This window comes from Gopherus flavomarginatus, chromosome 17 (genome assembly GCF_025201925.1).
Source record: "Gopherus flavomarginatus isolate rGopFla2 chromosome 17, rGopFla2.mat.asm, whole genome shotgun sequence".
NCBI classification, from domain to species: domain Eukaryota; kingdom Metazoa; phylum Chordata; order Testudines; family Testudinidae; genus Gopherus; species Gopherus flavomarginatus.
In genome coordinates, this window is record NC_066633.1 from 6,499,104 (window position 1) to 6,527,034 (window position 27,931).

General features: G+C 44.5%; 2 protein-coding genes across 6 annotated transcripts in view; both read right to left on the reverse strand.

The window, feature by feature from the left end:
* Positions 1-531: 531 nt before the first annotated feature.
* On the reverse strand, positions 532-13,887 carry INPP5E (inositol polyphosphate-5-phosphatase E). Of its 2 annotated transcripts, none has more exons than XM_050926753.1 (10): positions 12,946-13,887; positions 10,658-10,781; positions 9,695-9,756; positions 8,695-8,819; positions 7,771-7,890; positions 6,542-6,649; positions 6,233-6,394; positions 5,273-5,388; positions 3,901-4,037; positions 532-2,595 (listed from the first exon to the last, which is right to left on the reverse strand). In XM_050926753.1, exons 1-10 carry the CDS (start codon positions 13,791-13,793, stop codon positions 2,463-2,465), a joined length of 1,935 nt encoding a protein of 644 aa, XP_050782710.1. In that variant the 5' UTR covers positions 13,794-13,887; the 3' UTR covers positions 532-2,462. The 2 variants fall into 2 exon arrangements, with proteins under 2 accessions (XP_050782710.1, XP_050782709.1); XM_050926752.1 differs by having other exon boundaries at positions 9,659-9,756.
* Positions 13,888-19,839: 5,952 nt separating this feature from the next.
* The window catches only part of SEC16A (SEC16 homolog A, endoplasmic reticulum export factor), a 41,454-nt gene continuing 33,362 nt past the window's right edge, over positions 19,840-27,931 (reverse strand). For 2 of the 4 annotated variants that reach the window (XM_050926747.1, XM_050926745.1), the window contains 7 exons: positions 27,210-27,315; positions 26,716-26,853; positions 25,653-25,747; positions 24,496-24,570; positions 23,824-23,883; positions 22,887-22,964; positions 19,840-21,503 (listed from right to left, as the gene is read on the reverse strand). In XM_050926747.1, coding sequence (XP_050782704.1) covers positions 21,435-21,503; positions 22,887-22,964; positions 23,824-23,883; positions 24,496-24,570; positions 25,653-25,747; positions 26,716-26,853; positions 27,210-27,315 — 621 coding nt within the window. In that variant the 3' untranslated portion in view covers positions 19,840-21,434. The remainder of the gene's footprint in view (positions 21,504-22,886; positions 22,965-23,823; positions 23,884-24,495; positions 24,571-25,652; positions 25,748-26,715; positions 26,854-27,209; positions 27,316-27,931) is intronic. The other 2 variants (XM_050926746.1, XM_050926749.1) reach the window with 2 other exon arrangements.

A 27,931-nucleotide genomic window follows, 5' to 3' on the forward strand; every position in this document is an offset into this window, starting at 1 on the left:
GGATTTCTAGACTGCTTTGTTGAATTGATAGTGCTTTCAAACTAATCCATAAACACTTAGTAAGGCAAGCAAGAAGCTTGGTTCCTACTTTACAACTGAGAAAAGATGACATGATTTGCCCCAGGTCACCCAGACAGTAAGCACATCACAGCTTTGACGAGAACTCGGCTTTGCTGTTGCTGAGCAACAAAGCTGGCTCTGGCTTAAGGTGCACTGTTTATTTTGATGGCTTTTTTTTTTTTAAATATAAAGGAACCAAAAAGAAAAGGCTAAGACTGATGGCTGGATCTGTCCTGTGCACAGAGAGAGATGGCTTTAAATTCACAGAAGCTCTGCATCATTCGGGACTATTTATCCAGGCATGTGCATGGTTCTGTAGGCATAGGGCTATGCAGATACAGAGGGACCTTCACTCTCTCAGCAAAGGATTTATGGCACATGGGCAGTAGGTCCCTTTTCTAGCTTAGTACTGTTCTCACACGAAATCTAAGTCTCAGTAACCAGCTTAATTTAGAAACCATGCCATTTGAGTAAAATCTGCTCCTCATTTTATTTGTAAAAAGAAATTGGGACAAAATACACTAACAGGTGCTCTAACATGAAAATGCTGAAAACACAGATAAAGTTGGACTTTTCTTTATATGTTTACGGTATGAAAATATCACTTAAACCAAAATCTGATTCCTTTTTTAAAGGGGATGGGGAGACACATTAAGGACTCAGTCCCATAAGGTGCTCAGGTCAGTCGAGCAAAGCACTTAAGCAGATGCTCAACTTTAAGCATGTGAGTAGTCTCACAGACTTCAGTCTTGCTGGATCAAGGCTGGTGTGCTCAGCACCTTGCAGGATTGAGCCTTATATTCCTTCCATAAAGCAGCCAATTCTTATTGTCTCTCCTACACATAACAATTCTACCCTTAGATACCACAATGCAAGTTTTGCTCAAGGAGGGATTGATACATGATTTACTGAGCAGGATTTTTGTTTAAAACATGAAAAGATGATTAATTTATTACCAATGAACAGTAGCACTTCTCCTAGGTTTTCTTCTCAGAGTTGAGAATGCTCACAATATTGTTCGTGTTCTAAAATACATCTTTTCATCCAAAGGTTTTTTGTGGAAGTAGGTGATTGCCAAATACCTAATTACAATGGCGCTTCCTCCAAACCATTTGCTTTGAATTTTCAGTAGTAATGTGGTTTTAAAAGTGTTAACTAACTTTAGCTAATGATTCAAGCAAGGTATGCCCATGAGACGTTTTATAGTATTAACTGTCAAACATACATATCTTTCACCAGTGTAATACTTTCTCTCCAGAAAAAGCCCCATTAGAGAGAGAGAGAGATTCTCCACATTTTGCTGACTGGGAAACAACCACAGGGGAGACAGAACTTCTCCAAACAGAGAATCAGAGAAAGAACAGAACTGAGTTCTGATTCCTGGTTCTTGCTCTGAATATCTCCCAAAGGTCAAAACAGATTTTTCTCCCACCCCAAAGTAGCTTTCTTTAGTGCTGTCTTTAGTTCTACAGTAAATCACTTTTTTCTAGATTTTTACACATTACCGCCACTGATTTCAGCTGCAGTGTCTCTTGCTGCTGCAAGCTTGTGGCCAATTTCTCACTGAAGTAGAAACTGGATCTCTACTGCAGAGGATCCATAAATTACGATAGGAACATTGGTTCAGAAAGTCTGACTTTATCCAAGGACATGTGCTGGTTTGAGAAATTAATATGTACCCTTAGCAACAACAGAAGTAGTAAAAATAAATACTAATTAAAAGGCCATAGCAAATGCACCTTGATTACTGTACATCCATACCGATCTTGCTGCAGTGGCCCACAACAGCAAAACTATTATGAGCAAGCATCAAGCTGGGAGAGAGACTGCTCAGGTTCTCTCATTGGTTCCCTTAGGTATTTTACAGAATACTGTACATTTGGCTACATGTAAAGAAATAAACAGCTGACATCAATGCCCTCCTGAGATGGATACTTACAAAGCAAGTATCCAGAACAGACTGAACCTAGAAGAGATGGAACCACAATTGTCTCCTTTTTGAAAAATGTCCTTGAGTAACCACTCATAATACAAATGCACCCAATGGGGCATCTTGTCTTGGGTATGGCCAACATCGCCACTTAACTGCATCCTGCTGCTTGCAAAGGAAGTTTTCCTAAAAATGACCTGATTGAATAAGCAGGGGCATCTGTTCTGAATATTTACTCCCTTCCTCTTCAGCAAAAGCACTCAAGTTCCTTGGATTAGCTCATGCAAATGAAACTTGAGAGCTGAAGTTTAAGACATTTGGTACAGGCCACATCAACTGTCATGCTGGTGCCCAAACCAAGACCCCTTCCTCTTGAGCTGTACCTCTGCAGACATGGAATCAAGTCATCTTTGCCTGGGTCTGAAATCCTCCTTTAGGGCACCATTTACAAGCTTGTTGCTGGGCTTCAAGGTCAGGAAACAGTACAGACTCTGCTGGATTTTTGGTCCTTTATCTCCTGCCGCTTCTGAAGTTCCCTTGTAATTCGTCTCTTTATTCCGATTAAATAAAGTTCTCTGTCAAACTGCCCTGCAGCGAGCGGGATGCTACAATATAAAGAAAAGCTGTTAGATTTGTGCAGTGCGCACAACTTATATTGGCTTCGAGCTCCATGATTAGTGTAGGACCCGACAGGAGCAAGAATGAACTTTTCCATTTTCTCTCGCACTAAGCACCTGGCTGTTGCTCTAACATTAAGTGAAACTAAGTGTTTCTCTGCCGTTGCTTGTTTGGAGAGGCTAGATTGAGTAGTAAAAGGGAAACACCCTCAATCTAAGCATGAAACTTCCAGTATTAATGGGAGATATACATGAGGAAGCTGCTATCAGCCCTGGGCCCTTAAGCATATGACTGTCAGTCAAACAACTAACCAAACCTTTATTGTTTCTTTTAACTATGAACTGGTCCTGCTAGTCTCATTATCTAACTTTCAAGAAAAGTCACTCTGAAATGTGTAAGGCTCCACAGCTCGTCCCAGCTCTTCCGCTCAGGCTAAGATGGAGTTTACTTATGCAGAGTCGGAAAGCTTTCCTCTTCCTCCTGAGCCCAGAAGGTACCTCCCGTCCTGTAGCCAGGGAGCAGAACTGGAGCAATGCACCAAACCTGTCTGCCTTCATGGAATCAGCAACATCTCTATTTATCACGTTGACTTGGTCACATTTCACCCACAACAGAACAGAGCACCTATTGAGCTCAGGGGGTGGCCAGGCACAAACCCACCCACATCTGAAACCGAGCAAACAGCCATTTTAACTGCACTACTTCCCAAACACCCAGTCAGCACTGTTTTCTAATTTATAGATTTTTTTACATTTTTAATTACCTGGGCATGCAACTCGCCAGTTTCATGGCTTCAAACCAACTAATGTTTACAAGCTGTTAAAATGTTAGAGACTGATTTATATTTACATTTCTCAAGGGTTATGAATCCTAAAGGATCCCAAGGTGCTTAACAAGCTGTATACATAGAGCTCTACTGAAACGCAACCACTTCTGGGGAGGGGGAAAAGGGCAGCCCCCCTATTTCCTCTATAAAGGGCAATGAGAGCTGTCTCTCAGGTGAGCATGCCTATGTGGTAAATGCACTGGATTCAAGTTATCCCTCAGAAGGACCAAGGGGGTTGGCAGGAGGGATTCTGCTATGGCCAGGCTGGGTTAAATGCTTTTTATTGTTTTCAGCGCTGGGTCCAAACGTTACACAGAGGGCAAATACACTGCAGTGAGTTACAGGGGATTCATTCCATCTCAGGAGCTCTTGTGACAACATAAGCCACAAATTCCTGACTGGAAACATGTCCTAGGAAATCACTGCAGCCTGATCACATGTGTAGATGCACAAAAAGGTCACTGACTTGTCTCTGCCGGGCCTCACTTTCACCCGGAACAGCCCGTACACTGGCCTGTGGTCTGATGTTTTGACCACAGAACAGGAGGAGTACTTCACTGCATGGATGTCATCCTTGTAACGGCTCCTGTAGATCACTCGATCCTGGAAGGCCGAGAAAGAAGGAGGAAAACAGATGGTCACTCCCCTTTGCTTATCGGCCCTGGAGAGAAACACTTGTTCGCTAAAGACACAGGTTAATTTAAAACCCTGCACTTTCAGAAGTGCCTTGCAATCAAAGGAACTCAGAACCCTGTGTAGGACTCATTCTCCCCTGTCCTAGCACCCTGGGATGGATATGCACACTGAAGGATGCATATCTGGCACTGCAAACCCAAGGATCTGCTTTGCATCCAGCTCTACGTCTGGGTGAGAATTCCCTCTCGATGAGCTTCCATGCCCTCCATGGCTGACCCTTGGACTCAAAGAGGGATAGCTGTCCTTGCCACATCTCACCTCCTATCTGGCAGGGGATGGGGGCTCCTAGATCCATGTATTTGAGCATCTAGTGACCCTTCCCCTACCCCACCCCCTATGCGCCACTCTGCTCAGGATGACGTGGAAGTTCCCAGCATGGCTGTTTGATCAGGTGGACGCACGGCGATGGGAAGGGCATCCCATTAGTCCCCCAAGATAGGTGGATTTCCTCCCTTAGAGAGGAGCAGAACTGCTATCCAGCTGTGATGGGATGTTCACCCCACACTAGCCTGGAAAGTGTTAATGTGGCTCAGAGGGGTGAAGTAGGCCCACCTGAAGGAGAGCTAGGCTTGACAAGCAAGCACAGAGAGGCTGAAGCCCAGCTGGGCAGGAGCAGGCTGGGCTGGTATAAGGCCAGGAAGCCTGCAGTCACTCTATGGGCTTACAGAGGGAAAAGAAGAGACCCGGGGGAGAGTAGAAGCCTTGACCATGAAGGCAGGGTTTACCCAGAAGGGCAGTGAAGCAGGAAATGGCCCAAGGAAACAGCAGCAAGGTTTTGGATGGTGCATTCCGTGGCTGCTGATTCGAGGGTCTCTGAGCTAGAACCCAGATTAGTGTGTGGGCCCAGGTTCCCCCATCCTCCACTGGAGAAGTGGCATAGTCTTGAATTGGAGGACTGCTGGGAATGATAGCCGGTCCACCAGTCCAGTGAGCCTGATACCCCAGAAGGGAGGGCCAAGCCATAAAGAGGAAGCATGAGAGGAGCCACATGAGCAGTAGGAAGGGCGTCAGACCACACAGAGCTATTTCCCAGATGCATTCAGGAGGAGGCGCCCCAGCCATGAACAGGGAACCCGTTACAGTGACAAAGGATTGTTAGTCCATTCCCTCCCCAGAAGCATGTTTTATAAGTAATCCTGTACCGTGTATGAAGGTGTCCTCTGCTTGGAAGTGGTGTCGTAGCTATCCTGCCCTATATCAAACTTATAGGAAGGATGGAAATGAATGGCAGCCTCCTGGAACCCTTTGAAAATAGCCCCTGCAGGGGAAGGAGAGGCAGCATGAAGAACCCTCATAACCGAGCATAACAGCATCTGGGCATATACAACACACATTTTAACAGCAGCTCGGCAATCACAGCTAGAAACTAAACCAGTAACATACAGGGCTACACAACCGGACCCAGACAGCATAAACGGGGTTAGCTAAAGTCTGGTCAAATTCAGGGTGAATCTATAGTAAGGGAACATTTAAAAGACTGGAGAACTAAACTTGGCATGTTTATGGTACCTTCCATTGAAACCCTCTACATGCTTTGCAAATAAATCAATCAGCTCTAAGCACCCCTGTGAGACAGGTGGAAATTATCTCCAGTTTACAGAGCAGTAAACAGAGGCAAACCACACCCCACCTAAGTGCAGGGGAGACTCCTCCCAACTCCAGGGGCACTAGGACCCAGGTGGTGGAATTAACATGACATTTGCCTCATGACATTGTTCATTTGTGTGTTCTGCCCTGCGTTTCTCTTGTCTGCTCAGACTGTAAACTCTTCGGGACAAGGACCATCTTCTACCTTGTCTTTGTGCAGCAACTGGCCACAATGGGGCCCAGTCTTGGCTGACCCATAGGCTCCCCCATAATAGACATGATTCATAATAATTGACAACCTTGGCAGGAGCATGTGGCATGTCAGGCAGAACCCAAGAATTCACATTCCTACTCCCCTACTTTGAAGCGTCATTAGATTTGAGAGCTATTGGCTTTCTCTTTCCAGAGCCAACACCCTCAGTTATTTCACAGTGGCAGACTGCAGACGTTCACGTGCTTGGAAATCTCCAGTAAGTGGGGCCTAGGAGTAGAGGGAAAGGCAGCAAGTCCCTTACCATCATTCATTTCTTTAATGAGCTGGTCATACTGCAGTAGCTTGGACATATCTTTTTCTAGATGCTGGTTCAGGATTGAATCCACGCTCTCACGATCCTTGTTTAGTCGGAAATTGAAGTCTCCAAACCAGAACACCTCGTCGAACCGAGTTGTGACATCGGCTGCAAAGCCAAGTGAGACAGGCCATCAGCCCCATTTCTGCTTTGGGATGGAGCAGCAAGTTAACCCACAAACCCTTCCACTAGCTGTGCATGCGCACGCATACACACGCCCAGAGACATGGATTCTGTTCACATCAAGTTACTCACAAGGGCTGGATCGATAGGGATTTGTATCTGGGACGTTCTTGGGAAGTGCAAGTGCTTGGATGGTTTTGTTGTAGTCCAGTATCCTCTCACACACTTTACCATCCCCCGCTGAAAGAGAGATGCATAAACATTGCAAATGTATGTGGAAAGATGGAGATTTTGTGCAGAATTTGAATTCAATCGCCATGGATCATTATTATGTAGAATGATTGTGGCAGAGTCCAAAATGTGCTGGGCACTTTCTAAACATGTAGGATGAGAAGGTCCCTACCCTGAAGAGAGTATACACTAAAAAGGCAGCAAGAGGTGAGGGATGGGGAAAAGGGACACAACATACAGAGCATTTGGTGTGTCAATAGATGTTTGGTTTGTGAGTTCCCTTCCCTCATACTTCCCAATCCTGCAATCCTCAGCTTCAAATTCAGTGTCTTTACACATCACGACCCCTCTGCATGAAGGAGCAGTTAACTCTCAGGATCCATTAAGGTAATGTTCATGGAGGTGACCTAGTCGGTAGGAGTGATCTTCAGAAGAGATTTAAATGAGGGGAGGGGAGTCACTTTGTAGACCAGCCTCCATCTTTATGTAGGGGAGAGTGTGGAAGGAAACAGGTGTGGGAAAGCTGGACAAATGGTGATAAGCCTGGCATCACTGGCAAAGCAGAGGAGAGAGAAATGGGACAAAATGATGAGAGACAAGGGGAGACAGATGAGGAGCAGCAGCCTCAAAAACAAGGAGCCTGAATTTGGTGCGCCGGAGAAGAAAGGAGTCAGTGGAGGGATTCAAAGCAGGGGGGATGGAATGAGAGCAGGAGAGGATTTTAGCAGCTGTTCTCTGTATGGAGGGGGAGGGAATGTTGGAAGACCACAGAGAAGCTTACAGTAATAAAGCCAGAAGAGGAGGGTTTAGCTGTGTGGTTAGAGGGAAAGGCTCAGATCTCAGAAACGCAGTGAAGGCAGAAGCAGTAGTTCAGACATGCCAACAAGGAGTTCATTCCCCACTGGGTTTGCTCACAGCTTAAATGGTGGGGTGTGCTAGGGCAAAGAGTAGATTAAAATAAGGAATTCATACACTTTACCACTGTGAAGAGCAAAACACAGACGCTCCATGTCAGAGTCAGCCTCAGAGCAGTAAGTAATACAGCAAATGGGCACAAGTATCTTGTAAGCCAGGTGAAGCAATTTTTCCCCTCAAGCAGGACGTTTGTGTTAAGTAAGTAACTGACTCACATGTGAAATGGGAAGTGATGAAGAGGAAGGAAGTCCCAAAGAACGTGAAGCAGATTCCCAGGGCTCCCTTGGTTTTGATCTGAGACACAATGCGAGTGGTCACAGTGGCGTATTCCACCTCTGTAGGGAAAAGGGAAAGAGAAGTTGCTGCTGCTGCTGCTGCTACAGAAAGCCCACTGAAACTGCACTGTGCGGAGGAAAGAGGACAGGAAGGGAGGAGGGGGCAGTCATTTAATCAGACTGCTGCATTGTCTGATAGGGCTCCGAGGATCCCAGCTCACTTTACAAACTGTACATGCCCAGCACCATTGCAATACACCCGCCCTCCGGCAGGGGCCCAGCCAGGCAGTTAACAGGAACACACACCACCACACAACCGTGGAGTGGGGGAATATTCTGGCTCAGGACATAGGGAAAACACCTAGCAAGTGCCACAGGTTTGTGAAGGTCCATATGGCACAGACAAGACCTCTGCTGTCAAGGTGCCATCTGCGAGAGAGACGCAGCAAAACGAATGTCACTCACCTTGTCTATCTGGGAATCTAGTCTTCAGAAGGATGAAAGGATGCACCCACTCTGGTGGCAGATAAGCCTCGAACCAAAGGGAGTCCAGAGGCTTAGTCCGGAAAGCCATCCCCTCCGGCTTGTGGTTCATAATAAATACATAGGTTACCCTGCTCAAAAGAGGTCCTTAGTGTTCACAACTCTAACGGAGCTCTCAAAAGGCCTGGTCCGATTTGGCACGGCAGGCTACTGATCAGAGTTTGGGCATCACAAACACTTTCAGGAGGTAAGGGGAATTTATACCTTTAACTGATGCCACTCTCTGAGGTTTCCACCCACCATTACAAGCCTCCCTGTCCTACACAGTGACAGCGCAATTTTTCCCTAGCTGTAATCTCCAGCGCTTAATTAACAATGTACCTGAGCAGAACCAGATGAGGTCTCTTCTTATGAACACTGACATGTAGAGAACTCCGTGTGCTGCTGAGTACAGCATGACGTAATGGGGCCCCAGCGTCTCCTGCAGACGGATCTCCCACTCTCTTCTATGGGAGACAACAAAAGCACCATAGCTACATCACAACTACAGGACAATGTGAGGGGAAGAGTTGTCAGCCTGTGGGCAGTAGGAGAGAGATATGTAGCCCTTGGGAGGCACCAGAATGATGCCCACTGGTGATTAGGAGGAAGATGAAGGTGATGGTGATGAGGAAGACAATGGAATGAGCAGGCAGTGGGGAGAACCATCAGTGTGAGGGTACAGCAACTGCTACCATATAAGGGTTTTCACAGCAAACCTCCTCTGCCAAAACAAGGGCTCTGATCTGAAGACAAACAGCTTTTTAAATTGAGGACTATAAAACCTGTAGGCAAACACAGTAAGCACCTTGCCGGTTGTCAGAGTAAAGCTGCTGCATGCACAGTTTTACATATCAGTAGATCACAGGAACGGCCAGAAGGCATTCTGAAACTCTTGGAAGGATGCTAAGAATGAATGCACATCCACAGCACCTTTCATCCAGCCTGACGCCTCGCAGTACCCTGGGGAACTAACCTGCTTAAGGTCACACAAGTCAGCAGCAGAACTGAAGGTTCCCACTGAAATCAAGAGAGAGTTTTGCTTTTGCCTTCAGTGAGAGGAGTACCAAGCCCAAATTGTGGGTGATGATAGGCAGTTAGGGCTACTATGAGGTTAAATAAAGGCACCCTCTAGAACTCGTTTTCTCCTTATATTGATGAATTCACAGATTTATGAAATATAAATAAAGCACAAGGGCAAGTCTATTCTGGTTTTTGATGTATTGAAAACTAATTTAAAAAGGAAAAAACCCAGCAGTGATTAGCAAGTGACAAGAGTGGCTCTTCATTACGCTGTTTCTGCTACCTGTCTGGACAGCCTTCTTGAATGCCAATAACATACATGTCCTGGGCATAGTCAGGATCCGATGGGAACAAGAAGTCATCCAGATTCTCTGGAAGTTCCTGCAAAAAAAGGAAGAGATGCACAGTATCTGTTATGCTAGCATTTGGAAAAGGAGGCGAAGGAAAATCCAGAAAAGCTTCAAGCTTAATGAGTTAATAAATCATTTACGACCACTGCTAATATTTTGCACTTACATAGCATTTTGAGATGCTTAACATTAATCAAGGTCTAATAACCTCCCTGCCCCATTGCAAATCACCATTGTACCCAGGCTGTAGATGTGGAAATTGAGACACAGAGCGGGTGAAGCGTTTTGGTCAAGGCCACACGATGAATGCCATGGCCCAGTGTGTATTTTTAACTTCTCTCAGATATTTATTTAAGAAGAGCTTAGAGACTAATATACAGACCTCTTTAAGGTCCTGATCCCAAGAGGTGCCAAGCACCTGCATCCCCCATTGAACTCACCTAGTTTTCCTCAGTCTCTATCTGGTACTTTCCCTAAGTCACTTGGCTGCAGCAATCTCAGGTTTCTCTGCTGTGCAGAGATGTAATTATGATTATGTTCCCCTTCAAAGGCATTCTCTCCACAAGCAATTGTGCATCACACAGATTAATAGGGCCCCAATCCTAACTGAGGCCCTAGGGAGCACTCACAATACTAATAAAAAAGCAGCAGCTCCCCGCTTCCTGCTCTCTGTTTATCAAATACTACAGGTTACAGAATTTCACCATTACAATGGTCACGTCTACTCAACTGAGCAAGTGCGAGAGGATCCAAGGACACAGGAGGAAGGCTGAGCAGCCACAGAGACTAAGCTACTCAGGCAGATGAGGATCAACATCATAAATATATTGAAAGTGACAATTTCGCAAGAAGCAGTGGCGCGAGTCCGTTTAACAAACACAGGGGGAAACATGCAGTGCCAAGAGCCAAATTCAGGAGATTCATGTACCCACCTTCCGGCCTTGCATGTTCCAGGTGGCCACAAATATTCCAATGTTCCGATCAGGGAAATATCTGCTCAGCTCTTCTGCTCCCAGCAATGCACCACTAGCTAGAAGGCTACCTTCCAAATAGCTTCTGTGAAACAGGGAAAGGGAAATGATTTTTAAAACTCCATATTGTTAAAAAGGCAAATAAGCAAATGTTCTGGTTGCTGGAATCCTAGTTTGCATCACTCAAGAATAGACCCAAATCTTAACAATATTTAACATTTTATAGTACTTTGTCTATTAAAAGTTCCTTTAAAAATTGAGCTAATATTCACAGCCTTCGGAAATGCAGCATTAAATACTGAGTTGCTTCCAGGGAAAGAAGACATGACAAAAGAGGAATCTGGCCAGAACACCAGGGTCCATACACTCTCTTGTGAAAAGTGCCACAGGGTTTTTTAACACCCACAAGTGGTCAGGTTTGTTTGATATCTTAGTCAAGAGAGGACAATTCTAGCAGCACAGTTCTACTATAACACATGGGCCCCGGTCAGTAACGGCTCAGCAGGAATAATGCAATGTACTGAATCACTAATACTACTTCCTGCAGCACCAGGGGTGCTCCTTGCGGGGTTTCATATCCACTGAAGTTAAGTACTGAACTGATCCAAGCCTGCTTTAGCTTGGCAGATCTGATGAGATCATCATCGCCTGAGGGAGCACCAGGCCATAACCATGAGACTCTGAAGCACACAAAACAAAGCAGAGTAGCTTGGAGTTCTCAGAGGTCTTCTTATGGAGAAACAGAACATTCAGGATCCTGTTTTACAGCATGCAAGCTTCCTGACTATACACTAAACGGGAAGGGACGTTTTTAAACAGCCAAGTTGTATTAACACTCTTTTCAGTTACAACATCCAATTTAGAGAGCTCTCTCTGAGCACTGCCAAAGTTGCTTGCAATTCTCTCAAGCGATCCTCACTCAGCCTCTGATCAATGCTCAGGTTGGTGTCAGGAAGCTCTGGAGGAACACAAGTCCAGTCATCTTAGGAAGAGGAACTGGACAGAACTCCAGGAAAGAACACTATAACCAGAAATAATGTATTACAGCCCACCCACATTTTGCTGAATATCTAACAGAAGTATCAAGTCAGGCTCCAGTTAAAATTGTATTCCCACTCAGAGGAGAAAACCCTCATCTAGTTCTGTATAGCTCTGATAATGCTCCGCTATCACAACACTGGCTGCCATATAAGTATACCAACACGGTCAACAGATGGGATGTTATAAGCTAGTTTATTAGTTATTTGGCAGAGGAAAAGGAGAATGATCTCTGGCTGAAATGTTCTAAATAAAATGAATTTGGGAGAAGGGTCAACTGACAACTCAGGCACTTGGAAACGGTACGTAGCTGCACCTCTCTAGGTCACCAATTCAAACACAATACAGGTTGGTATGAACAGAAGTTCCTACCATCTGCCAACACTCGCTTGTAGAAAATGAATTTGGTAGGCAGAGTTCAGTTCCCACAAAAAGTACCCCCGAATGTCACATTTCATGTAAATCTCAGTGGAGCGTTCAAGGACTGAATGAACCATGAACACTGAACTAGCCTCGTGTTCCTAGTCTCTTTCAGTCAGGGCAGGGACGCTTCTGGTGCATCAGTGTTGGGGAAGCTTGCAATGATGTTACGTGTGCTGTACCTGGCACGTGGCTGTACAGATCGTTTCTTCTTCCAGTATTAAACTCATACATGGGAACAAATAGTGTGACTGGTTTGATGACCGAGCCCCACCAAGAACTAGCTCCCAATATAATATGAACTAGTTCACCTCATACAATAAAAAAATTACAATAGTTCCTGCATTAGGGTGCAGGGGACTAAGGAGTCAAATTTAGATAATCTTATTCTCACTTCAATTCACTCTGTCAAATAAGATTTTTCTAAATAAAAAGGTTTCTGGAGCCATAAATAAAACAGTATGTGCAATTTGAAACAGCTGGATTTCCCCAACTGCTCCCATGAGTCCTGCAGGGAATTGACTGCTAGGAATGGTTGGGGTTCGGCAGGGACATTCATGAAAGGAGAGCAGGCTGAATTAATACTTCTCTTCTGGTTTAGTCTGTGGAGCCTTAAACTCTGCAATTAATGATTGCAACTTAATGTCAGGGAATGCAGGATCTGACCAATGGTCTCCCTCACCCTGTATCCTGTCTCCAACAGCTGCTTCAGAGGAAGGTGCAAGAAAACCCAAAACAGATAAGTATACAATAACTGTATTCGCTCTGCTATGAAAACATGGAGAATATACCTGTTTCGAACATCCTTGGCACGAAGAGGGGTGAGCAGGCTGAACGTAGACTTCATGGAGTCTGTGGAACAGCTATCGCAGACCATCCCGCTGTTGTGAAGACCCGTGTCACTCAGGCTGCTGCTCAACCTTTCAAACCTGCTCTGAGAATAATGTTGGTAATCCATATAATCGGAGTCGATCCTATTAGCTGTCCTCAGCACGTGAGAGGCCACGCTGAGTTCCAAGGGGGGCAGCGGTCGAGGGGGTGTTATTTTGCACAGCCGGGGTTTGCTGCCTAAAGATTCTTTCCTCTGCATAAGCTCGACAGAGACACCGGGAACCTCAGAGACCTGTTTCTCGAAATCAGAAATACTACCTTTGTTCTTCCCATAAGGGCTCGGTTCCGAGGCATCCTGCAAGTTGTGCAAAGAACCCTGATCACCATTGAGTACCACTCTGCTCTTGGTGAGAGGACTCAGGGACGACTCCTGGAGAGAGCCACTGGAGGAGCTTGTCTCACTGGGATCAATCAGATTTTCCTGACTCGTTCTAAACACTCTCCTCCTCCTCCAGCTTTTCTCATCAAGAGATGATGCTCGCGCCAGCCTGGGTTTCCTGGGAGGCTTTGGGGTGACAGATTTAATCTTCATATTGGGTTTGATTTCATCAGGGGGAAACCTTAAGGTGTCATTTAAAAAGGATTCTATGTCTGGATGGTCCTCAAGTGCAAGTACCCTGCTGTCACCAGCCTCCTTCCTCATAGCTCCAGCAGCCTTCTTCACTTGCTGGTCCTGTAGTACTCTGCCCTCTGTGCTCGAAGTAATACATGCCACTGCATGTGGGGAAAATCCATTTGGAGGGTTCATTCTCCTCCCATGTACCAGTTATGGACTCCTCTCCATAGAGTCAGTCCCTCAAAGAGTCATCTTCCTTTATTGTACAGTTTGGGCTCCCAGGGTGGTATGTTCAGGTGTTTGAACCAAAACACAACTCAGGAATGTGAATACACCTGAGTCTTTTGCCAGGAATACAGGAAAGTTATGTGAGTAGCAAGATGCATGGCTGGAAAAGCCTTAGAGGTAAGAAACCTGCAGTTGCCCAAAAGAAACAGAACTGTAACAACCTCCTGAGCCATATACTATAAACACAATAAAATCATGCTCTTGCATAGCACCTTCCATCAGAGGATCCCAAAGCATTTTCCAAACCTCAACAAGCCCCCTGTGAGAAAGGTCAGTGTTATTTCCCTTTTACAGAAAGGGAAATTTAGGCCCAAAAGAGTGAAGTGACTTCCCAAGGGCTGTATGTGACAGAACTGGAAGTAAATTCCCACCATGCGTTTTATAGGACAGGATGTCCGTTCGCTTTAGCAGAGCAGGAAATGGAAATTAAAACCACATCCAAGTCACCACCTTAATCTTTTAGGCTTTCAGATGGTCACTCTGTGTGGTGATTCAGTAATACAGGTAGGTAAAACATTCAGCATCAGAAACCAGTAAGTTTTCAATGATCTCAAGTTCTGTAATGATCCCGTATCACCATAATCAAGTAAGGTAGACCTGTGGCTGCAAAACACATAGGCCACTACCACTTAAGCTGAAGACTCTCCTTAGCTGCAGCAGCATTAGGAGTTGTATGTGCCCCTCTATGGGACATAGTCTTGGGATCCTGTCACCCCTGGAATTGTGCAGCCTCAAGTACATGCTTGGTTTGCTGGTGCCTAGAGCCGGCCCTGTATGTTCTCCAGTGGCTGGGAGTCTGGAATGACACTCTATTCCTGCATTCACCACTGACTTATTATTAATATGGCACCAAACATTTATTAGGAGCTTTATGAGCTTTTAACCCCTCAGAGGAAATTTACTCATCTGTAAAATGGGCACACTACTACTTACCTGCCTCAGAGGAGCCTTATGAAATGTAGGCCTCACCTGCACACAAGCTTGCATAACTTGTTGAACTGGTGCAAACCCCTCTTATTTTGGTTTAAGAGCGGCTTACTTCATTTTATTGTTCCTAACCAATTTAGAGCTAAACCAAAATAATCTAAAACCCTTTGAGACTCATGGGTTCAAATCACCATACCACCTATTATTTCCTAAGGTATTTGTAAGAAAAGTTCTGCTGGTAATGCAAATAACATTTTATTAATACTATGGTGATTGGAGCAGCACAGGAGCCTGGAGGAAATAAAGGCTGGGTTTCTTTATTAGCTAAAGAGAAGGACTCCAGATTAATTCCTGTTCAACCCTAACACTATGCTACCCCACAAAAGGGCCAGTCACTCCCAGAGCCTGGGGAAACTATTTGTATCTAAAGGGGCTGGGACTTTTCAGTGACCTGATGGGCAGTGTCTAAACAGCGAGGTTAGGAAAGACCCCCCGCACCAGCTCCCCTTTCCGGGGGCAGGAACCCCCATAGTTGGGGCTGATCGTGCCAGAGCTCTGTGTTAGTGTTAGAAACACTTATTTCACGGCAGGCAAGTGTGTGCACATGCGGGGTGGGACACAGATACTGCATGTGTGTGTGGGGGGAGGGGACAGACTGTGCCTGTGGATATGGCGGTGAGACACAACAGTTTGTGTTTGTGTATGGAGGGGACACAGGCAGTGTGTGTGTGTGTGTGTGTGTGTGTATATGGGGGGGACAGACTGTGCCTGTCGATATGGCGGTGAGACACACCAGTGTGGGTGTGTGTGTATGGGGGGACACAGGCTGTGTGTGTGTGTGTATGGGGGGGCAGACTGTGCCTGTCGATATGGCGGTGAGACACACCAGCGTGGGTGTGTGTGTACAGGGGGGACACAGGCTGTGTGTGTGTGTGGGGGGGGGCAGACTGTGCCTGTCGATATGGCGGTGAGACACACCAGTGTGGGTGTGTGTGTATGGGGGGACACAGGCTGTGTGTGTGTGTATGGGGGGGGCAGACTGTGCCTGTCGATATGGCGGTGAGACACACCAGCGTGGGTGTGTGTGTATGGGGGGACACAGGCTGTGTGTGTGTGTGTGTGTGTGTATGGGGGGGCAGACTGTGCCTGTCGATATGGCGGTGAGACACACCAGTTTGTGTTTGTGTATGGAGGGGACACAGGCAGTGTGTGTGTGTGTGTGTGTGTGTATGGGGGGGGCAGACTGTGCCTGTCGATATGGCGGTGAGACACACCAGCGTGGGTGTGTGTGTATGGGGGGACACAGGCTGTGTGTGTGTGTGTATGGGGGGGGCAGACTGTGCCTGTCGATATGGCGGTGAGACACACCAGTGTGGGTGTGTGTGTATGGGGGGACACAGGCTGTGTGTGTGTGTATGGGGGGGGCAGACTGTGCCTGTCGATATGGCGGTGAGACACACCAGTGTGGGTGGGTGTGCGGGGGGGGGGACAGGCAGTGGGGGGGGGCACAGACTGTGCCTGTCGATATGGCGGTGAGACACACCAGCGTGGGTGTGTGTGTATGGGGGGACACAGGCTGTGTGTGTATGGGGGGGGCAGACTGTGCCTGTCGATATGGCGGTGAGACACACCAGTGTGGGTGTGTGTGTACAGGGGGGACACAGGCAGTGTGTGTGTGTTTGTGTGTGTACGGGGGGGGCAGACTGTGCCTGTCGATATGGCGGTGAGACACACCAGCGTGTGTGTGTGTGTGGGGGGGGGGCAGACTGTGCCTGTCGATATGGCGGTGAGACACACCAGTGTGGGGGTGTGTGTATGGGGGGACACAGGCTGTGTGTGTGTGTGTATGGGGGGGCAGACTGTGCCTGTCGATATGGCGGTGAGACACACCAGTGTGGGTGTGTGTGCGGGGGGGGGGACACAGGCGGGGGGGGCGCTCACACTCCGCGTGTGTTTGTAGAGGATACACGGGGGGGGGAAGGCCCGCGGGGGGATACACGGGGGGGGCGCTAGATGAAAAGGGGGGGGGCTCAGTGACCCTACGGGCCGGGGGAGGGAGTCAGAGGCCGAGCGACTCGCTGGGGTGGGGGGGGGGCAGCCGCTAACGGCGGGGCCCTGGCCGCGGTGGGACTGGGGCCCAGCGGGAGGATCCGGCGCCGCCCTCACCTCCAGTCCGCGCCTGCAGCCCGCGGCCCGCGGCCCGGCCTTAGCAACCGGCTCGGTCGGCAGCCGCGGGCCGGGGCCGCCCCTGACAACGAGCAGCCGCGGCTCGAGGGGCCGGAGCCCGCCGCGAGCGCGCCCTGCCGCCCGGCGGAGGGACCGGCGCCTTCAGCCCCGGCCGCCCGGCTGGCCCCCGGCCGCGGGTCTCCGCAGGCCCCGTCCCGTTACAAGGGGACACGGGCTCCTCCGTGCAGCGGCTCCGGGCCCCGAGCCGCCTCGCCGCGGGCGAAAAGGGGCTCGTAGCGCTGCCCGGCCGGGCCCCGGCCCCGGGAGCCCCTCTGAGCACGGCGGGGGTGGTTGCACCTGACCCCCCCACAGCACCCCTCAGCTCAGCCCCCGGCCCGGCCCTTGCTCGGCCCAGAGCAGCGGCTCAACCTTTCCCGCCTCCTGTGCCCCGTGCAGGAGGCTGATGTGTCTGGCGCACCCCCACTTTCACCTCACGTGAGAGCTGCTTGCTTACAAAATCAGACACAAAAACACAAGAGGCACAGCACAGTGACTTGGGGGGAGACACAGGAAGCCATTTACCCTCTAAATAAAAAAATCCGTTGGGATATAAATAGGGTGCTTACATTTCAGTGTATAACAAGTCATTGTCTGCATGCAAATTTCAATTGTACCCACTCTGCTAGTGCTTTTTATGTCGCCGATTGTAAAACTAGGCAAAGATGTAGATGAAGTGATGTACCCACACAGACCCTTTGTTGAGCATCAGGGGCCTCCCAGTTCAGCTTTTCAACAATTTAGCAAGATGCCAGAAGCGATTAAAAGTGATATACTAAGAGCTGCTATTTCTATGATAGGATACAGAATTTAGAAGGGATGATTCAGGGTATGAGACAACTGAAAGAGTTTAGGAAGAAACATTGTCTGTCTGCAGACACTATTCCACAACTGTCCATTACATGGTATCCTACAGTTGCTTCTAACACTGTCAGTTCTGGAGCACTGGCTGAAGTAGGTATGGCAATTCTAGTTTAACACTCATCCTTTTTGATCCCTTAAACTGCACGAATTATACAAGCAAATTCTCACTAGACTTACCCAGTTTTTTTGCAGTATACTTTCCACCATACACCACAAAACTTGAGCAAGAACAAATGGAAGCTTTTTCTATCTCAATTCTGGAAAGGAAATGTTTTTAAAAAATATACAAGGTAGAGCAAATTACTAGGATTTTTGAAAAACTAGCACATGAAGTCTGAATTAATCTGCCATATCAGTAGGGGGCCCTATGGGAAATCATTAAGGATCAGAGGAGACACCATCTCACCCACTGCACCTGAGAGATGGAAGGAGAGAACTCAGTGCTTAATTTGTGCCAGTGCTTGCCAAGACTGAGCCCCGGCAGCTCTAGGCTTCCTGCATTAGTTATCAATGTAAAAAAATTACTTGAACACAGAACCTTTCATTACAAATTAAGCACTGGGAGGACTTTCATATAAAATTTCTTTTGAAGATCGAAGTGTCAATCAAGACCTTTCTTGCTTCTCAGTCTTAGAAACTGATTGAAGGTTAGATACATGCTACTAAATACCTAAATCCACTCTTAAAAAAAAACGGGGGGGGGGGGGAAACCTTGTTGACATGTGCTCATAGAGTAGGGATGCAACAGTTTTTAAGTATGCCTATTCTAAGCAAGTGCCTCCTACTTCAAGCTGTCTGTAAGTGGACAGAAACTAATGCAGGTTTTATCATGGGCTCTTCCACAAAAAAAAATTCAATGAACGTGTACATCATAAATAGGATCAGTGCTTGTCATCTCAAACTCACCACTGTATACAAACAAACTAGCATCAAAATGCAGCTGCATTCTAAATGGAGGAAAAAATTTATCCAAGGTCCCAGAACTTTTGAAAACGACCATAGGACCTTTAGTATCTATCCCAAGAGAAGACCTTCCTTTTCAAAGGTTTCACAAGAACCACAGGGTCAAATCCTGACAGCTAATCCTTCCGACGTAGAAGTTAAGACAAAACATGCAGTGAAGGTTGAAGATGAACTAATTATCCATGTCTGAACTATAAAGCTGCATTATTAACATTAGTAAACTGGCTGTATCTGAATACAGAAAACACAGTAAAAATAAAAAAATAAGAATGCTAGCACTTAATGAAAAACATTTGAAGCTAGGAGGATTAGATTAGTATCAAGTCTGCATCACTGATGCTTTGTATAACGTAACTGAGTCACAGGGAAAGCAGGTAACAGTAGCATATTATAAAGCTAAAAACATTGTGCTTTCTAAACCATTTCACGGCAAATGGAAAATTCCACACACAAAGAAGTATCAAGGCAGAAGAGAAGATACTGACTACTTTTGATATCAGGCTGCAGTAATGCAAAACCAATAGGAAACAGCACATTTATAAAACCGTATAAAAATCACAGGTTTTGGGAAGGTTACCCAGGGATGAATCCTTTCAAAAAAATATAAGTATGATATTTACCAAGAAGTGGATATTTAAACCAACTGTATTGCTTTTCTAATAAGCACCTTTTTTTTTTTTTTTAAATACTGTTACAAGCCTGCAACAAATTGGAAAGTCATTTATTTACTGTAAAATAGATTTTAATTTTGAACATTAAAAGGAAAATATTCACTTTTAAATCAGAGGTTGAAATATCAATTTCCAATATATACAAGTTAAAGATTAGTAATGGATAAGTGGCAATCCTTGAGATCAGAGAGGCAGTATTCTCTAAATTATTTAAGAAGCCTGAAGTGTTCGGAGTTGTACCTCCAACTGTACAGAAAAGTTTTCATCCAACCAGCTTGCTAACCAATAACCACAAGAAAAAGTAAAGTGTGAAAGTGCTCCAGAGCGCAAAATATTTTATTTAAGAATTTACAGCGTCAAATCTAACACTTCGGAAAGATAGCAGCTCCCAGCTCAGAGGAAGCCTTCTTGAATTAAAAGATATTTGGCAGTCTCCGAAGCCAAGTATCTGAACAGTTACAAAAGAAAGCCACACTGACTGCTGCTGACCAAGTCCAGGATTTAGAGTATGGACCATTCCCAGAAGGCTACTAATTCCTTCAGGTCACCACATTTTAGTTCAAATCATGTATAATCTCTTTGGAAATATACATAAGGCTGTCCAGATCTCAAATGGTGGTATTACCCAGGAAAAGGGGAAGACCAAAAAAAAATTTAAAAAAATCAAGGGCCAACATTAACAATTCCACATATACATTATTTCAACTCATGGGCAGAAATGCAAGTAACATCAATCAGCTTCCTTGTCAAATCCTAAAGAAAATATGACCTAATGATTTAATAAATATTTGAAGTTTATTTTCTCTCCCTGTGGGCCATTTAGATTTTTCAATGCATGTGAATATTACACCTCAATGGTTTTCAGAATTTTCTATATTAAACCTAAAGCTTTTCAAGTTGATGAGTAGAGGTCTAATCCATTTATTTTAGTATGAAATTCAGTTAACTATTTAAGACCTTAGTTATTTTATTAATGGAAGTTCAAGAGCAGAGTATTAGGAACAGATTCTGGCACTCAAAAGGAAAATTATTTTTAAGCAACTTTCAAGCTGTTACCACCTTAATTATATAGTGCCAGTAGTTTGAGAAAGAAAGCAAGTAACCATATTGCACTTAAGAAGAACATCACTCATCAGAAATAGTACAGCATTGACTATTGTACAAAGAGCTTCTTTCAGACTATACAATTTGTTTTACAAGGAGTCTAACACACAACTACATACATACTAGATAAAATCCAAATCAGACTAATTTTAGATTTTATTACAGTCACAGTTTTAATTCACTATAGGTCAATTTATTTATTTGGATGAGCTGTGGCCCCCCTCCCCTAAAAAAAATAAGCATGTGAGGCATTTCCCAGATGAGCATCTTAAACCTTCATATATTGGCAAATGCCAGTATTGTTTTATATGCATTACAATTGTGCATGGTCCTGTTAAGGCCATAGAGTATTCTGTTAAAAGGTGGACATGTATGTCCTACACTGGGAGGGAAGTGTCCTTCAGAAATGACCCTGAAACCTAATTTATGTCTTCAAGTCACACTGGTAGGTTTAAAATCAACCGAAGAACTCCTCCCTTTGGTGGCAGTTTACAGTTGGTTTTCACAACAGACAGCAACCACATCCTCCCCTGTTCATCCTTCTCCAACCCCAATAGGAGATTAGATCTTTCTAACCAGCTTTTAAAGGAAAATGTGTATTTCTTCTAGTTTGGTAATGATTCATGTACATGAGCTACAAGTAGGGAGACCCATGACAAACGATCAGCCAATATTAAATTACTGTCATGTCAATTTAAAGATAGCAATGATACTACTATGTGCCATAACATTTGAGTAGTTCTTTGAATGTCCAGAACTAGCGTAAGTGTTCCAAACGTCAAGTCATTATATTCTATTTCAATGTTGGGTATTTTCTCTGTCCAATTCTCCCCAGCCTTGAACTTCCAGTAGTTGCAGGAGACTGAAAAAGAAAGATTTATAAAAATCAAGCAATTTAATTGCTCTTCTCACCAACTAAAAGTCATGCAAAAATCTAGTTACCTTTCAGAACAAATACTGAATTTTCTTTTCTGCTTTGAAAAAAGACAGGTTTAAAAACAGTGGAGGTCTAATCCCATTCCCAGTGATTTACATAGGAGCTGGACTGGTCCACAAGCAAATTTAACATCCTAGCATCAATTCTACATGTAACTACTATCCACATGAACTGCTTAACTATAAAACCAAAGTTTATCAGAAATTCAGTTAGCAAGGCAGAGAACAATTTGCTTGTCTGCTGCCATTAAGTATTAAGATGCTAAGCCACATTTCAGAAATCTGTTGTAACATACCAAGATGGATTCTCCACAGCACAGGTGGGGAGGGTTGCATGTGTAGGCACAAATTTAAAAGTGATGAATAGGATGGGAGAGCAAGAGAACCTGACCCAATAGTAATGACAGCCTGCTGCATGGCTATCCCACTACTAGCCTAACAGGAAGCCTAAAACAAGAGACTATCTCCCAGGCCCCACTCCTTTTGACCCTGCATACTTGGTTGAGAGGAGCAGATGTAAAGGACTATGGCTTAGCACAGAGGTCGGCAACCTGCAGCACGCATGGCAAAGGCGGCATGCAAGCTGATTAGTGACACTCTGCCACCAGCTGGGGTCCTGGCCACTGGCCCCGCTCAGCCCGCTGCCAGCCTGGATGGACGGAACCCCAGGCCGGCAGCGGGCTGAGCGGGGCCAGTGGCCAGGACCCCAGCTGCCAGGGGCCACAGACGAAACCCCAGATCGGCAGTGGAATGAGCAGCTCAGCCTGCTGCCGGTCTGGGGTTCCAACCGCTAGTCCCTGTAAATGTAAAATGTATTACTCGCACGCAAAACCTTAAATTACAAAGTAAAAAAAATGAAGACTTGGCATACCACTTCTCAAAGGTTGCCGACCCCTGGCTTAGCACTTAATAAGATTAAGTCCCAGAACACTATGGAGGGCAGGACAAGCAGAAGAGATAGGCCAAGTGATTTGCAAATTGAAGGGACTAGCACCACAGAAACAATAGGAGAGCTGTAGGTGTGGATCAGAAAGATGAACAAGAGTGAACAGGGGACAGAGACGGAAAAGAAGAGCATATGCAGAGATGAGACATAAAGGGCAGAAAAGAAAGCAGAGAGTTTGTCTGTATGTTTGAAACTGGTACGTCATGCAACATCACTTTCTGAAGGCAGATATGAGCAACAGACATGAAGCAAGAGATTTCACCATCACTATCAGCTATGTCGGAAACATTTTGCTACCTAGCTTTATTTTCTAGATAAAGGAGCCCACACAGTTTCTCTAGCAACAATGATGGTTTCACTCACTTGTGCAAATTGAGAAGGGTTGTAGAACTGAACAGTTCCTGATGGAGGTCCCCCAGAAGGTGGCACACTACAGAGAGGCTAGAAAGCAGATTATATTCCATTAACGCTATGTATTCTCTCTCCCTAGTTTTGTTTGCTTACTAGTAGAAAGAAGATACTTTAGAGTAGCAATGCCTATAATAGGTACAGAGCAACAGATTGTAACACATGGATGCAAAACGTGTCAGCACTTTTTGCAACCTTTATTATTAATTGCTTAATGTAGGCATTGGCAAAATAATATCACATGCACAAACTGTAAACAGCTCTGAAAATCCAAGCATGCAAAAACAAAAGTAACAAGACACCAGTGCAGCTTCTGAATTAGTATCCTGTGGTTTTGTTAGTAGAGCTTAGGCCTCCCCCAAGAATAAAATATTCCATCTGTGGTAATTGTTGTGCTTTATTGTAAATACAAAAAAGTTTTATGATGTCAGCTCTTTACAGTGTACTGAAACTTACAGCAGAGATGAAGCATTCCTTTAATTCCTACAGGGGTTGTTTACGGATGAAATGGGCAAGGTTATCATTACTGAGTTCAGAGTATTGCAGCATATTAAGTATTCTTGTTTGTTTTTAATTTAAGGCAACTGAGTACTTTGGCTCTTTCATTAATGTAAGGACAGAGTTGAGCAGAATTACCAAGTGAATGACTTAAGAACACAAAAATAAAGCAAACATATCTAGATTATGTGCTTTTTGATAAATGGAATGGTGAAATTTTGAAGACCCTGTTTAAGTGTTAAAAGGAACACTGCATCATACATTATTTTTAATATTAATTCTGTGAAATGGAGGAGGGGGGACATGACTTAAAATAGCATTAGTAAGAAACTGAGCAAATGCAAAATAAAGGGGGAAAAAGACAATGTAAGTGAGAATGGCCAGCCACATGTACCTGATTAAAATGCTGGCTTACTTCACGTGATAATGAACTCATTGAACTAGAGCGCGAAAGCTACAAAACAGCAAGAACACACACACACACAGAACACAAATAAAAATGTCGTCATGCATGTCACTGCCCCAAGCAGCTCAGTCATTTAATTAAAAATGAAGTTTAACTCTGAGAAAGGCGTAAACCAATTCTGAATTAAAAAAATGAAGAGCAAGAAGTTAGTTTAAATCAAAAGGGTTTTTTTTCAGAAAGCACAAAATTATAGATCATTTAGTAGGAACAAAGGGGGCCTGGCATATCGCGATCTATTCTCCTCTGCGTATGTCAAGCATTTAATATTAGTGAAATTAAATGCATGAACAGAGGCAAGACCCCCAAAGAACTGTTACCGATACTTTGTTCTGAAAAGACCTTTCAGAATTTTGTTCAAACGAACAAAGTGCTCTTGCAGCAATGAAATTAAGACACTTAGCTTGTACTTCGTTTATGGAACTGAGGGGCTCTTTTGTTTAGATTTTTAGAGGCAGTAACTAAGTTTCCAACTTGGCTAGTCATCAGCAATTGAATCAGTTACTTGCTGTTTTAGATTATGCAGGTTAAAACCATTACAGCCTGGTGGTTAAAATACACTGCACGGAGGCATTAGTTGACCCACTCTGAAGCAAGCCTTACCTCTCCTGACTGGGAGCCATCAGGATTGGACCCAGGGAGTTCAGATCCAGGTGGAAGCATTGTAGAGTTTAAATACTTAAAAAACAAAAAAAAAAAAAAAAAAAAAAAAAAAAAAAGAGTAACCCTATTCATTTTCAATATATCTTAAGTCAGTGAGACCCAATGTAGATTTCCAGTGGGATTCTGTTTTGCTTTATGCTTGTTCTAACACTTCTGAAGCAACCATAATGCAATATACTGAGATGATAAACTTCATCAGGCTAACGCTGCTGAGCAGGCTGCCATGCTCTGCACAACCTGAAGCTTTTGGGTGGCCTTCAAGCATAGCCCTGAGAAGAGCCATTTTACTAAACCTTCAGGGATTGAGTGTCATCTGAGTACACTGAGATTCAATGGCAACTACTGCAGGGAAAGAATGAGTCGTTAGGAGTTCTAATTAGGACTCATTTGTATTATGGCAGCACCCAGAGAACCCAAGTTAGACTGAGCCCCCATTGTGCTACTGCAATGGAGTCTCTGCTTCACAGAGCTCACAATGTAAATATCTGAAATCTACATCTTAAATATGTGGCAGATATGGAGGTGTGCAGAAGAGATAGGGTATTATATTAATAGGTTATTAGTATTACAAAATTTGACATTTTGGGAGGAAATCATAAGACTGAAGAATTCTTGCCTGTGTACTGACTGATATTTCAATGACGTAAATGTGGCCTGACTACACACAGTTATGAGCAACATGAACAATAAGGTAAATAGTACTGAAGCATGGAAAAGATGCTTCATCTCCAGAGGGAGTAGATCATGTCACTCTCAGGCCATAAGTTACCAGTGAGATATAAAGTGACTGCCTACATATTATATACTAGGAAAAATAATTAAGGGATCCTAATCCTATAGGTGCTCTGCCTGTGGACCCATACTGAGCACCTAAAAAACTGGGGCCCAGGAAAAGTTTTCCATCTTCCTTCTGCCCCTGTGTTTTCTTTTCTGTCTCCTTTTTCTAGTTGTATCCCTTCTTTCACTAAGGGTTATTTATGTACAGGTATAACATGCCTTTTAAGTTACACCACTAGGAAATTGCAACCGTAATACTTAGTTTTTCAATAAAAGTTATAATTGGATATGAATGGTGGTTTGCATCTTTACTAACCTACCTGTGGTTCTGTAGTAGCATCAGCGCTGACTTGATTTGCAGATAATGTCTGTTCTTGTGCCTCGCTCCCCTCCATAGGTTGCTGCTCCTCAGGAACTACAGAAGAAACAGGTTTTAACCAAAAATGAACACTGTATCAAACCTTACAGATACAGGAGGAACAGGATCAACAGCAGAACCAGGTTTTCAGAGTAGCAAACTGTAATCAGCGAATGAGCTGAATTAAAAATCTCATTTGAAAAGTTACATTGGTTTGATTATATTAAAAGGAACAATATATTAGATCTATTTCCAATATTTCTGCCATCTCCCCTCAAAGATGGTGGCAAGTCTTGTTCAATGGATGAGCGCATAGCTATAGTTAAGCCATATGCAACAGAAGCATATTCATTTTATATGGGAAACCCTGGAGCAACACAGCAAACAGAGGACTTGCAGCAAGAAAATATGCTGGTAAGGCCTAGAAAAAAATGATTCTGGGACAGGAAACAGCAGGTGAGTAAGAAACAAAAACTGATGCCAAGTACTTAGCAAAATATGAATAAGGATTGATGAATTATGTTACCTTACACAGTTCAAATTTTGGGGGAAACAAAAGCATTTTTTGTCTAGCAAAGAACATACATTACTTCATCAGATTGTTTTATGAGATGCTCTTTGTGGGTTTAGTAAAAACTCCCATTTCCTGTTAAACAAAAATGGAGTTACTACATAGCATCAATGTTTAAAAGTTTCACGTTGTTTGGAGAAAAGATGCTGCAACCATTCAGATTTGTTGTTCTGAGGTCCTAGCTGCCCAAGACAGCTAAGAGGTAACCCCTTTTAGTAAACATTTTCTAAAAAGACGAGGTTTGTGACGTGCAGAGCTGTAGCTGTTTTCGTCCAGTTGCAGTCTCCAGGCTAATATGGAATTCAATGACTTTTAAGAAGTTTTAAAGTTAAGACCAATAGTAACAGGAGTTAACATTTTTTGGCTCAAAAGGATATATTTGTGATACATGTAATGGATAAGCATCTTTTAAAATGCCTGCTTCTTGCAGTTTATCTGCATTGGGTTTACGCACCTGAGTTTGGAAGAAACAAGTTTGTAGGGATAGGCATTGGTGCCAAGGGGGCAAACAGGTCTGATGGGGCAGGAACAGCACCACTGGATTTTGCACCACTTGGGTTTAGAACGTCAACGTAACGAGCTCTGGTTCCTGCTGAAACAGGACAAACATATGGAAATAAGTCAACTTGCACTAAAAATGTAATATGGAGACAGAACATGTCTTCTGGTTAGACCATCTTTCAGGATCAGAAACAAGTAGGCCCAAGGATCAAGATGGTAAACTCTGAATCACAGGATGTGGTGTTGGCAGCAATTACAATCGTGATGCTAATTTACCCAGCAAGGCCAATCCTGCCCACAACAACACCATGACATGGCAAGCTGCCAAGTGTTCAAAGAGCCACCTCCAAAAGGGGTGGCAACTTTGCCTTAGGGTTCTGCACAACAGGGACAATCTTAAGCCTTTCCCTTTATCATGAGGAATGCCATCCACTACTGTGTGGTTACCTGCTTTTCTGGAAAACATGTTGACGCCGGGTGGACCCCCCGGCCCAGGTGGAGCAGTCTGAGGAGCTTTAGGAAACCCGGCTGGAGGTGGTGGCGGTGGTTTCCTCTGGAAGCAAAAAACAGTATTAGCCTTTGAATGGCATTTTTAAAGCAGACATTTCTCCGTTTTCCTAGACCACTCCATCAAGCATGTAATTGGACACATTCCCCTCCCTCCCCAGTTTAGCTCAGTATTTCTCAACCTTTTCAGGCAGGCAACCCATTGTTTGAAATCAAACATTTTTACAATCTATTGACATTGATTATAAGCGTAAAAAAAAAGCATCAACAGCAATATTTGACCTTAAAAGAGTTAAGAGTGTGCAGGAGGGATTTTTTGCTTTATGCTATAATAAAACATGATGCCTAGTGATGCCCCCACCAGGATCATGACTCTCTGAATGAGAAAAAGTGGTCTAAGTGGTGTCAACTCCTACAGGCCATAGTCAACTTTCAGTTACACTGGTGTAAATCAGAATAAGTCCCCTTAAGAAACTTCACAGTACTCATTGGATCCACACCAGTAACTGAGGGCAGAAACGGATCCAGAAAACATATCACTCACTCTGATTTATGTAAATTGTTTACCACTTGCAGTTAATGTCATACTACATTTTAACCCAAAGTAATCCAGCAAAGATGGCTTTTAAGAGCCACTATTTGGAAGTCCCATTATCTGATAC